The 12,153-nt window shown below is 36.9% G+C and overlaps 1 protein-coding gene across 3 annotated transcripts in view; it reads right to left on the bottom strand.

Annotated features, from left to right (window-relative positions):
* Positions 1-5,589: 5,589 nt before the first annotated feature.
* The window catches only part of DOCK11 (dedicator of cytokinesis 11), a 78,374-nt gene continuing 71,810 nt past the window's right edge, over positions 5,590-12,153 (bottom strand). For 2 of the 3 annotated variants that reach the window (XM_032196048.1, XM_032196050.1), the window contains exons 49-53: positions 11,382-11,592; positions 10,893-11,083; positions 10,145-10,245; positions 8,504-8,642; positions 5,590-5,901 (exon numbers count right to left, since the gene is read on the bottom strand). In XM_032196048.1, coding sequence (XP_032051939.1) covers positions 5,779-5,901; positions 8,504-8,642; positions 10,145-10,245; positions 10,893-11,083; positions 11,382-11,592 — 765 coding nt within the window. In that variant the 3' untranslated portion in view covers positions 5,590-5,778. Of the gene's footprint in view, positions 5,902-5,995; positions 6,009-8,503; positions 8,643-10,144; positions 10,246-10,892; positions 11,084-11,381; positions 11,593-12,153 lie in introns of all 3 variants that reach the window. The other variant, XM_032196051.1, reaches the window with a different exon arrangement.

The raw sequence follows: 12,153 nt of genomic DNA, 5'->3' as shown, positions 1-12,153 counted from the left end.
GAGACCCAGTGACCTCTCCCTTGCTTTCAGTTTCCTTGTGAATGTTTTCTTTCCTTCCTTCTTTCTGTTTTGTCCACTCCTGCTCTTGGGGGACACAGTGCCAAGCCCACATCCAATGCTTAGCATGCTTTTGGCTGCCTGCCCATAGTTGGAGGCAGTTGAAATGTTTTTCACCGGCAGCCTTCTTCCCCCTCACTCAGCCTGTCGTCACTTTCCCCTCCCATATCCCATTGCACGGCAATCAGAGCTCTTGCCAAACCCTTTGATCCTTACCACCTCCCCAAGACTTCATTTCTCAATCTCAGTGAGTCCTGTCCTGCATCTTTCTGTTGTGAATCTCATGCTTCCTAATGCTCTTAGATAATACATCCATGACACAGTGACAAACTCATGACAGACACACCTGAGGTATTTCTAAAAGACTACTAAATAGCTACTTGGCACATGGCATCATATTTGGTGTAAACGGGTTTAAGATTATACTGCTGATCTGCCCATGGCTGTGTGTTCTTGCCATTTCCACCCATGTTAAGATAGAGATCATAGGCTGTGTATCAAGTCTGCTGATGCATTAAACAAACAAACAAACAAAAAACATATATATATATATATATTTCTCTACGTGTTCTATAAATCAGATTAATAAATGAGTCTAATGCGTGTGACTGCATGATTACTAGGTGCAAGAAGAGGCAGCAGTAATTAGCAGGGGGGGGGGGGGGGTGGAAGGGGAGGGAGTATGGGACTGTCCCGTCTGGGAGCAGAAGTCTTCAGTTGCCCCACACTGACCATGAAATTCCTCCTTTATAATTTCTGATTTTGCAGCAACTTCTGTGAATACCTTAGATCTTACCTGTCACAATTACAAGCTCTTCAAAAGATGGCTGGGGTCAATTAAAAAAGGAGCTCACTCAACTAGAATACAGTTGGATCAGAACCATAAAAGTCCAAAAATGTGAGCTGAAAAAAATATGGTCTGACTCACTGGGCCTCTCCCTTTTTGACCTCAATATTCTTTGGGGGATGTCAAGAGTTTTGGAGTACACGTGCTCAAAACAGACATAAACTCTGCAAGTTCTCTCTGAGCTGCTACCCAAGCATCACTGGAATCCAGAAATCATGTTGAATAAAAACCAATTCCCTTGAAGAGCCCTTTGGGATAGATGTAGAACCAACTATGCTCATGCAAAAATTGTGTCCCTCTCCAAGAATTAGCTACTGTAAATGCATGCATCAACTTTTCTGCTCATTTCCCCAAATGCCAAGGTCTGCTTAACTTGTCTATTTATTTAGCAAGAGAGTAAATGCTTTGCCTCTTATAACTCACAAACGGAGGCCAGGAATATTCTGCAGCTGTTTTGACAAGACTTGCAAGAACCCTGTACAGAAAGCCTTGAAAGTAGAAGAGAGCAGTAGAAAAAGCAATTTGTCCTTTATCAGATGGTGTGAGGTAAATAGCAATGGTATTACTGACTTCCATTACATCACGTAACAGCCTGTGCTTGGAATATTTACTAGTTTACTGGCAACTGAATCTAGCAATCTAAGCCGAGTTAGTTGGAGTAGAGCAACCATAAACATATTCCCAAAGAGCAGAAGTGTAGGTTTGAAAATTGGAACTACAAAACACAGCAAAAACATGATCACGAACTTACTTTTTAGGAAAGTAGGCTGACTTGCCGTGACATTTCTTCACGGGTGAATCATACTTTATTTCTATTTATAAATTTGTATACATTCCTGTCTCAGTTGTTGGTTTCTTGAAGAATCATATTTCCAGGATGCTCAGAGAAGGATGTGTGGCATTCTTGCTCCTTTGGTATTTCTGAATCAACAGCTTCTATTTGACAATGAAAAATTCACTGTTAATGATTACATTTGGTGTACTTATGTATTTGAAGTTTTTTTCTTTGTTTTCCCTGTGTGTGTTTTTTGTTTGTTTGTTTGTTTGTTTGCTTTTAAGTGTATGCAATAACACATTTGGCTAGGTTTCACAAATCTTAGCATGGTATCTTCAGATAAGACATTCTGTTGTTCAGTGAAGGAAAAAAAGAAGCCTACGCAAAGTGTACTGATTGCAACACTTATTTTTTCTGATTTTGTGGTCTTTTAGTGTGACCTAGAACAAACTGTCCCTTCTTTTATTAACTGAAATATGAATTTGTCCTTGCTTCTTGTCAAAATTTTTGATTCTTCAAGAAAAAGAAAACAGTAATAAAAAGAGCAATATAGGATCACTGGTGTCAGAATTCTCTGGAGTAGCTTTGTGTATTTCTCAGTGCCAAAGTTTCACCAGTTAACAACCAAGTCAAACAGTATGTACCATTCTGTCATCACATACAGAAAGTTAAAGAGAGCTTGTACAACACATATACATGCAACATGCACGATAAAAACACTTCTGCTATGACTATGGGCTAGCAGATGTTATTTACATGAAGAGAGAGTAGATTACAATAGATTATTAGGTGTATATCATAATTGGTTCACCATTGCTTGACACAAGCATATTATCTAAAGGGTATGTACTACAATATGTGGTTGCATAATAATTAGTTGCATATGGTATTTCCAAATCCAGTAAGATTGCTTTGTTTAATTAGGAGAACTTAGCTCAATGAGTATCAAAAGAAACACCCTAGACACATGCTACACTCTTAAAGTGGGCAAATCATGTGTTTTTTCCTCTTTTTTTTTTTTTTTTTTTTTTTTTTTTTTTACGTGTTAAGTGAAGTTGGAGAGGGAGAGTCTCTTCCTCCCCTTTATTCTGAAGCCTGCTGCAAAGTCAATGGGATGCTGTCTTTACAAGAAGGGAAAACAAACATACTTTAAGACAAAACGCATTATGCCTATGTAAACTCTTACTCGATATCAAAATACCATGTGGTATATGTTCAAAAGGCTTCTGAAGCAAGATGTTCATGTTCACACACTACAGATATTCTCAGACCCAAGATTTCCCATTCATTACCCTGTCTCAAGAAAATGTTGATTCTCAGAAGAAATTTAGAACATCAAGTAGCACATAGAAATATATCCTCGGCTGTAGTAAATTCTGGGTTCCAGACTATTTTATTTTAATTTTTTTTGAAAGAAATGTAGCTCTGAAGTCTGAAAGTACTACTTACTTATCTCTCTGCAGAGAGAAAAACAGCATGTCAGAGATGACAGGAAATGTTTATGCTTTCCTGTGCTATCCCACACAGGTATATAAATCTCTAAAAGCATTTCTTGAATATAAAGTGCTGGCAGACCCTGCATTGCTCTTTATGTCCTATCTGCAAACAATTTGGCTCTAACACATACTATTATCCAAAACAATCCGGATACTGATAGTAGTCCAGTGCCTCATTGCCAAGCATTTTACCCTTTTTCTTTTCCCTTTATGCAAACAATCAAGTAATTGCTAAATTACCAATGCATTTGTTCTAGAGACTTGATAGAGACTAGTTTTGCAGCAAAAGTTATTAGAAGTCCTATATAAAAAAAGTCTTATATATAAAATACATATGTGCAGATACACTGGTATTAGAAAGTGTGCATGCCATTTGTAATTTAAAATATGTCTACTAATTATTATAGGCCAAATGACACCCACTGTTGCTTAGTTAGGCAGTGTAAGAAAAACTGAAGTGCTGATAAACAATATTTATATTCTTCCAAAGAAGGAAGGACTTGTATTAAATATTTTTTTGGGGTGGCTGAATTACTGAGACAGGTTTCCATATTGATATTAAAATGAAATGATAGAATAACTCCAATACCAACATTAGGTTTAGAAGTTCAGACAAAATTTCATCTTGGAACATTAAAGACATCCAGACACACAAACAAGAATTTCACTGGAATTTCACCAAAAATAAGGAATAAAATATGAAAATCAATCCATAAACATTATTTTGGAACATTACGGACATCCAAGTATTTCACCGCAATTCCAGGAAAACTGCTACAGAAAAATGTAACTGATAAGAGAGTGATAGTTCATGAATTTTAGTGAATTCTCATTATTGCTTCTTGTATTCAGAATAGGTCTTTAGTACTGATGTTTAAAGTATTACTAGCTCCAAAAACAAGGTTTTTAATGTATCCACTATTAAGCAGCTTCATCACCTTTTAGAAAAGTAATTTGGGAAACTCTCACTATCTGCCTTTAAACATTATTTGCTGAAAGATGAAAATCAGTAAGGTAGTAACCATATTTAAACATTCAAACTCTCTTCCTCTTTCTGTTAAACTAAATTTAGGGCTTGCCTAGCATAAAAGCACATAGAAGCAGAAATGTGAGCTGTCTGTTACACTGGCATATCTATAAGTTGCTTGCAACTGCTAGGGGGTGAATGTATGGAACACAACATTTGTTTCTCAAAAGACAATTAATTTCGGGTATTTAGAATCATGCATAATGAACATTTTGAAATGTGGTCCATTTACTATTTGAAGATACTTTTTGTTACAGAAATTAGAAGCTTAACGTTCTATGGACACTATAGCCAAGCTAAATACCTAGGCTGGAGTCCTTTTATTATGGCATTTTGTTACATATCATTAAAAAGAAACAAACAAAACCCCTTCCCATATCAACTACTGGAACCATATTTACAATTTATGGGACTTGGAAAAACATGGACATCTAAATGTTGGTGGATAAAAAAATTACTGATCTGTTTTCTTCTTTCTGGATCTGAAAGCGTCTTATTAAAGGAGACAGAGCTAACATACTAAAGCTCTAGGGAGGGGAAGATGGAATAAAAGCATTATGGAGAAAAGATTTTCTTCAACCACTTCTTGGACAAAAATAACAAGTTTGCAGAAAGCAGATCAATTTAACAGGAGGGAACATGCATGTCATATGATGTTAAAACAATACCATTTATGTATGATTTACTTAATTTCAACGCACTGCACTTCTTTTTAAAACACATCTCACAGATTATTAGAATTATATCAAAAGACATTAAAGCACTTTATAATGCCCAACTCACTTTAAGGTGTTCTCAGAGTTTATATTTGTGTGAGACAATGAATGATAAAGAGGAAAAACTGGTATCAAATGACAAATTTGTTAGGTTGTCCTTAGTGACTACAATCCATCCTCTTAGAGACATGAAAGGTTAGCCAAAATTCAAATCATCTATAGTATACTCAGTTCTCATGGAGGTCACTTTACAATTATCTGCCCAAAGGATGTACAAAAACTATAATTTCTGATTCGGGTTTTAGTTATTCCAGACTAACACAAGTTTACTCTCATCATATGAGGGAAACAGGGGCGTCTGGACCCCCTGTCACTTTCTAGACAAGGAAGATCTCTTACAAGTGAGATCTCTTACAACTTCTCCGTCATCTTCCCTGCCCGAGAAAGCTTTTAGCAGCAAATATGATACAGTGCTAATTTCTATATACTCTATGCTCCTTCTATTTACAAAGTAGTTTTACATTTTATCATATTCCATTATACAATTTTACATAGTACCATTAACATTCCAATTCATAGTTCTGCAATTCAATACATACTTAGATAACTGCCTTTCCATGTCCTGTTATACACTTAAAAAAAAAAAAAAAAAAAAAAAAAAAAAAGTAGAAAACAAGCACAGTGGTGCAATGTCCAGGCACTTTCAGTGTTGCTCAGCAAAATAAGCAAGCACCCTGTTTGAAAGCATAGTAACTTTGGAGGAAGAAAATGGTAAATTCACGTATCATGGATTCTTTTTAACATCTTTTGTACAGTTCCAAATATTCCTGAGAAAGCTCTGTAAAATTACGCTGATATGTTTATATTTCAGCAGTGGGTCTGAGTGAACAATAACTTCCATCACCAGATGTCCCGCTGATGGCGCAGAAGACATGTAAGGAGTCATGCATCCATGGCGAATGCATTGTATCTTCATGGTACATCTAGACGAAACAAAACAGCCACAAGTTCAGTAAGTGTTTTAGTTCATTATTATAATCAAGCTCTTTAAAAAGATACGTGAAAAAGATATCCAACCTTGTCTTCAAAGCTGTTTCACAAAGGCAGCACAACAAAAAATGAGAAAGAACAGTAATTTAGCAATTTCTGTAGCATTCATATATACGTTCTTCTCCACATTACCAGATAGCTTTCAGTTATGACTATCCAGTCAAACAAAGAAAAAAAATTTCTATACAGAGAGAATTGTATTATATCTTAGCAGTGGTATATATATATATATATATTAATTCATTAATAAACACGGGGAGCATATGCAGCTAAGTATAACAAACACCCACTATACCTGTGACAAAATTTTGTATTTTATAAGCTGAAGGATGGTCTCACCGCATGGAATCTGACTGTACTGGTAGAGCTGCTCTAGAGCTTATTGAGTATTTGTTTTTCACTCTGTGGTTCATCAGCCAACAAGTTAGTCTTAATTTACATTTGTGAAACTGAGATCACTGGCCATCATAAACAGTTTCTGGACATCAGTATTCAGACACTCTCTGAGGCTTCTTGTACTTATTCAGGTGCAGTTTACCAATTTTTTGTTTTTACATTTCCCTAACTTAAAATATCAGTAGATAGGTCACAGGCTGACCCATCTGCCCTGCCACCTCAAAGTAAATGCACTGCCTGTGTTGCTTTGGGGCACTGAAAAAAATTAGAAAAGGATTTGTTATTTGTAATGAAATTAATATAAATTAATATAATATACTTTTTACACTTAACTGAGCAATTTTGCAGAAAAAGAAAATGTTTCATTGTTTAAATTGCTAGATACTTGGCTCATTTGATGGCAATACAAAATTAATGTCAGCAGTTATCTATACAATTTTGTACGATTATGAACAGTGCTTGTAAACATGATGTTTTAAGCTGTTTTTTGATCAACTACAAAATACTAAAGCCCCATAGAAGAAAGTGAAAATACCTCCTTCCAGTGAGCAATTCACTTTGACTCTTCCGTTGCTGCAATATTTCACACATCAACAGAAGAGAACAAGACATTGTATTTGTAAATATGTAAAGATAATAGGGTGTGCTTTAATAATGCTTCTTTGTTCTAAGATAATCTAAACTATTATACTGCCAGAGTGCAGAACTGAGCAATTTGTTTTCAATTTGACTATTGCAGAATTCAGAAACCACAGAAGTTCCAGCAGCTGCATGCAAATCAAATGTCTTGGAGAGGTTTACTTGCAAACAGTGTAGAGTAAGCAGGTGGCAACTCCTATGGACAAACATCTCTGAGCAAAATTCAACAGTGAAGTAAACAAGGTAGGGAGTGTACATGGAAAAAATGAATGCACTAAATGTGCAAAATAGTAGTTTGCACGCTAGGAAAATGGTGGTCGCAAGCAGAATATTACTTATTCTCAAACAGATCCTCCCTTATATTTCTATGACAAAATTCAGCTGCGTCATGAGACTACTCATCCTGCTTCCCTGAAATGATATGGTACTTTTCCACAAAAAAAAACCTTTGTTTGATTTTCATAAGCATTATTTTACTGTAAATAAACGTGACTTAGAAATAGCAGCCTGGTGCAGTTATATTATTTTGCTACTTGCTCATTTTTCTTATCTACTTCTCAATTTGTTGTGGAATTTGTCTCTCTATTTTTAGGAATTTAACATGCTACATTTTTAATTGCCACACGTGGAACTGTTGTATAAAAGGTAAATAAACTATATTTAAGCAGTTTATCTACCTATGGCGTGAGAAGCTAAATGACTGTTTGTAGAGGAACTGGGAGATTTTGAAAACATTATTCTAACTTTCAAGACCTATGAATCACAACACAGTCAGAACCATTCATCTTACATGCTTGATACTATAAATCTACATTTATTTTTCTTTTGTCATAATGAAGGCACAATTAGAGTACAGAGATAAAGAGGTTACTTCAGAAAAACAGTTTTCATCTGATCTCATAGCATGATATTAGGTAGATGTGGAATTGTTTCCTGAACCTCTCCCCTCTCTGATGTCACTATTCAAGTGTGTTTTCCTAGAAAGATCCAATCAAATGTTAAAACATGGGTCACATAATTTAGCACAAATACCTTATCAGTGCATATGAATAGTTAGCATTAAGTCAAAATTCAAAGAAAATATCCTTTAAAAAAAAAAAAAAAAAAAAAAGGAACATAAGTGGGATGTAACAGGAAACGGAAATTTTGCCAGACAATTTCAACCTGTGACTTATCACAGGACTTTTCCAATGCAGAAAGCATGAAACAAAACACGGCACAAGATTTCTGATGACCACAGTAGCCAGGAAACTAATGATGTGTGTCACTGAAGACTCCACCCTGTATACCAATGCCAGGATGAGGCTTGCAAGCAACAGAAACTGGTTGTTAGGAACCTACCGAGTGTATCATTTACTTTTCACATTTAGTTATTTGCCTTTTTTGAATTTAGTTAAATTACATGAGGTGTTTTCATTTAGTTTTCAGTAAGGTTTCAACATTAGCTAATTTACAAGCACAGAGAACCACTTTTGTGGGCTCTTGACATGCAGTACATGCCTGTTCATGGATGATATCTGAAAGCTCTTTCACCATATCCCGGAAGTTTGATTTTAGTCCCTCATGGTACTCCACTTGATCCTCCTTAATGAGTCGCTCGTTGAGCTCCAGAGCAATTCCACAGGCTTGTATAAACTTCCTGGGGAGGAAAGGAATGAACTTTGTGTATTACAATTTCCCAGTCTTTTTTTTTTGTTTTGTTTTGTTTTGTTTTTTACCGAAATAAAACAGTTTTTCCCTGTTCCCCAGTGTCTGGGACAAGTCACATTCTAGAGGCATTCCTGGCACAGTGGGTCAGTGAATGGGGAGGGACTTCAGCACAGGATCGTGTTCTGCTGGGTTCCTTTGAGCCCGAGTGCTCAAAAAAGGGAGCACATACCTGCACCGCACAATGATCTCTGACCTTCTCCAGAACCTGTGGCACCACACACAGCTTGTAGATCTCAGATGAGCCCAACCAGCAGCAGGTGGGGTCAAAAAACAGAGGCAAACCATACTCAGGCAAAATCAATTGTAAAAATCAAAAGGAGGGAAATCAAAAGGAGGGAAATCAATTGTACAGGGCTTGACAAATCTGGGTGTATGTGATGCAGCACTTGCACTACACGAGGTCAAGTTGCTAACACCAGACAAGAAATATAGATCATGGGGAGCTGTAACACTGTTTTCTCGGTTAGTGTTGCTCATTTTCTTCTCTTATTTCACAGGCATTATTTCTCTCTCTCTAATGAGACTATAGTGAAAATACTACAATCATGTCTGGGATTTTTGAGAAATGTATTTATTTATTTATTTTATTTTTTGCATGAAACAGATTATGTTTGACCTTCTCTTCTGTTCTGCAGCCATGCATGGCAGGTTTGCAGGGAGTATTCCCTTATTCTTTCAATGGTTTGCTAGATTACTCAATACACTGAAGATACCTAGAATTGGCCCTAATGCTGCTTTGTCACCTGCAGATGAAATGGGTGTCACCAGCACCAAGCCATGAATGCAGGAGCTGGTGGGCAACTGGTTGCTCCCAAGAGGTCCAGAAAGTAGTGTGGCGAAGTGTGGGAACACACGTCATCCTGAGGTGAAGCAGGAGCTGCTGGATTATAAGGGGGACACTTTCAAGTGGGAAGTAAAAGGCCATGGTCTATGCACCTATTCTGGGGGACTGGAGAGATTTAGAAAAATGCCTGTGCAAGTCATATAGGGTCCAAATATAGCAACAGTCAAGAATGATGGTCTCCCATAAAAAAGGGATTTGCTTTAAAATATTTGAAGTTCATCATTATATAGTCAAAAACCTCTTTGGAAAGATGGGGAAAAAAATGCACAAAATGAAAGAGTCCTGAACACAAGACTATTAGACCTCTAATTTTCAAATGTACTTTCTATAAACTCAAACATGCACACAAAAAACTGAAGCAGGCATTCAGTCATGGAAATCACAACCCGAAGACTGGGAACACTTGACATATATAGTTACAGTGGCTTTTTTCCATATGTCTGAGCAACCATGGCACCATCAGATCTGGACCTTTATAAGACGTGAGCATTCAGCATTTACTGATTTTGGAAACACACCAAAACACAAGAAAAGCAACTACCATATTCCAGCCAGTTGACAAGCTTTTATTACATTAGAAGTCCTACCTGAACATTTCTTTCAACTCATTCACCTTCTTAGCGGGATATTTGCTGGACTGGCTGTCACTTAGGAAAGCCCTGGCATAGGCCAAGGGACCAGCATTAACCTGGAATCAAAGAAGTAAGGAATAATTTATGATAGAAATTCAATTGAGTTGCTAAAGGTAGTTAAGAAGTATTTATCTTTTTTTTTTCCTTGAAAATAATTAGCTTATTATTTGAATGCCACTAGCTCTACATTACTAGTATCACCAGAGGCACCTGAAGTCTTTACACTTGAGAATTGTTTTCCATCTAGGCTTTTTAAGACCAAAAGATAAAGGGAGATAAAAAACAGAGAGGCAATCTGTTTCCTCATACTTTCCTCTTATTTCCGTTTGGCAAGCTGTATGGTCTGAGTCTTAAGGTCATATATCCGGCTGGAGAAAAGTCAGGTTCACAAAAAGGTTATTTCAGCCTGATATTTACAGAACAGTCTTCAAGAACTAAGTATAATTTAGCATCCACCCATGGACAACTAATGTGCAGCTACACTTGGACTTGGCACTGCAAACACCCCTGGACAAAACCCTTATTGCCACAAGCCACCCACAAATATGTGTGGCAAGGCAAGCTGTGTTGGCAGGATGATGGCTGCAGTGCTGCAAACCAGGTAGTTAATGATTTCTGGAAAGTAAATGTGCTGCGTTGTGAAAAGATGACTCACTCAGAGATGTGTATATAAATTTAATTTTGAATAGATGTCAAGCCTTACCTGCACAGAAACACAGCCTTGCAGTTTGAGCTGCAGCTGGATCATGTCAACATCACCAGCAGAGCAGAGTTTTTGCAGCTCTGCTGTCTTGTCTTTTATTTCATCAGTTGCAACATCAATTGGTTTTAAATTAACCTGGTGTTCATAATTGACTGGAATTCTCTTCTTTACATATGGAAAGGAGTTCGAAGCTAGCAGAAACAGCAAATGAGGTTTATAGATTGAAAAGTCTTTTAGCAAACAGGAGTATATACAGATACATCCTTATGCTTAGAGTTTTACTTCGTGTGTGTGAAATCCTGAATAAGACTATAATTTAGTATCACAGTTTATTCACTTGTAAAAATTTGCACATAGAAATGCAAGGTAAATCCCCCCTCCTAACCAGAATATCATATCACAATTTTGATTAAGAAGTTTTTACAAGATAAAAAGGTCTAGAACCAGTTGCTGATACCCACTGTCTCAAGTTCAGATGCTTGTACTTACTAGTTAGAATGGTTCTTTTTTTACACTGTTCTTCCACACTGCCATGTTTTTTTCCAGATAAAGTGTAAGGAGTCTCAAATACAAATCTATTGATGTTGTGATTTCTTTCAAATTCAGTCTTTCTTTCAGAGATTTCTTTGTCTTCAAAATAGGGCTTCACGTAAGTCACTTGAATATGAGCATACTTAGGGTCAAGGTCTTTAACATTGACCTGTGAAATAAGAGAGTTTCTCACTAAAAGAACAAAGGTTAGCAAGTTAACTCACAATCATTTAATTTATCTATAGGGATCAGATGTACACTCTGACTCTCTGCTGTCCTGGCCCCATTGCACACATGTGAATGATACATCAAACACTCCTTTTAACCTCAGCTGTGTTGGTTAGACCATCAGCTAGCAGACATACAAGACAATGAGGCTGTGGCACAAGAAATACCACATTTGGTGCCAAACAAGGTACACCTCGAAGGGATAGTCATATTGTGCTATCAATCAATGCAGCACACTCCTGAACTTCCAATATGATCATATTGCTTCCCAGCCATGAGCTAGCATTTATGCAGCACTGTGCTGTACCATGCAAATCTGCAGGTTTGCACAAAACAACATTTGAGGTCTCTAGCACTATCTTTAGTAACTAAGACATATCCACAGTTGCAACCCAAGAGCGTGCACAGTCCTTGTAGTGAGCATAAATGGATATTCTATAGGGAAAGGAAGCTATGACTATGAGGCCGGGAAAGATTTTCTCTTAGATTTGGAGTGTCAAAT

The sequence above is a fragment of the Aythya fuligula genome, chromosome 13 (genome assembly GCF_009819795.1).
Source record: "Aythya fuligula isolate bAytFul2 chromosome 13, bAytFul2.pri, whole genome shotgun sequence".
NCBI classification, from domain to species: domain Eukaryota; kingdom Metazoa; phylum Chordata; class Aves; order Anseriformes; family Anatidae; genus Aythya; species Aythya fuligula.
Note: the sequence above shows the minus strand (reverse complement) of the source record. Positions and strands in the feature narration are given on the sequence as shown.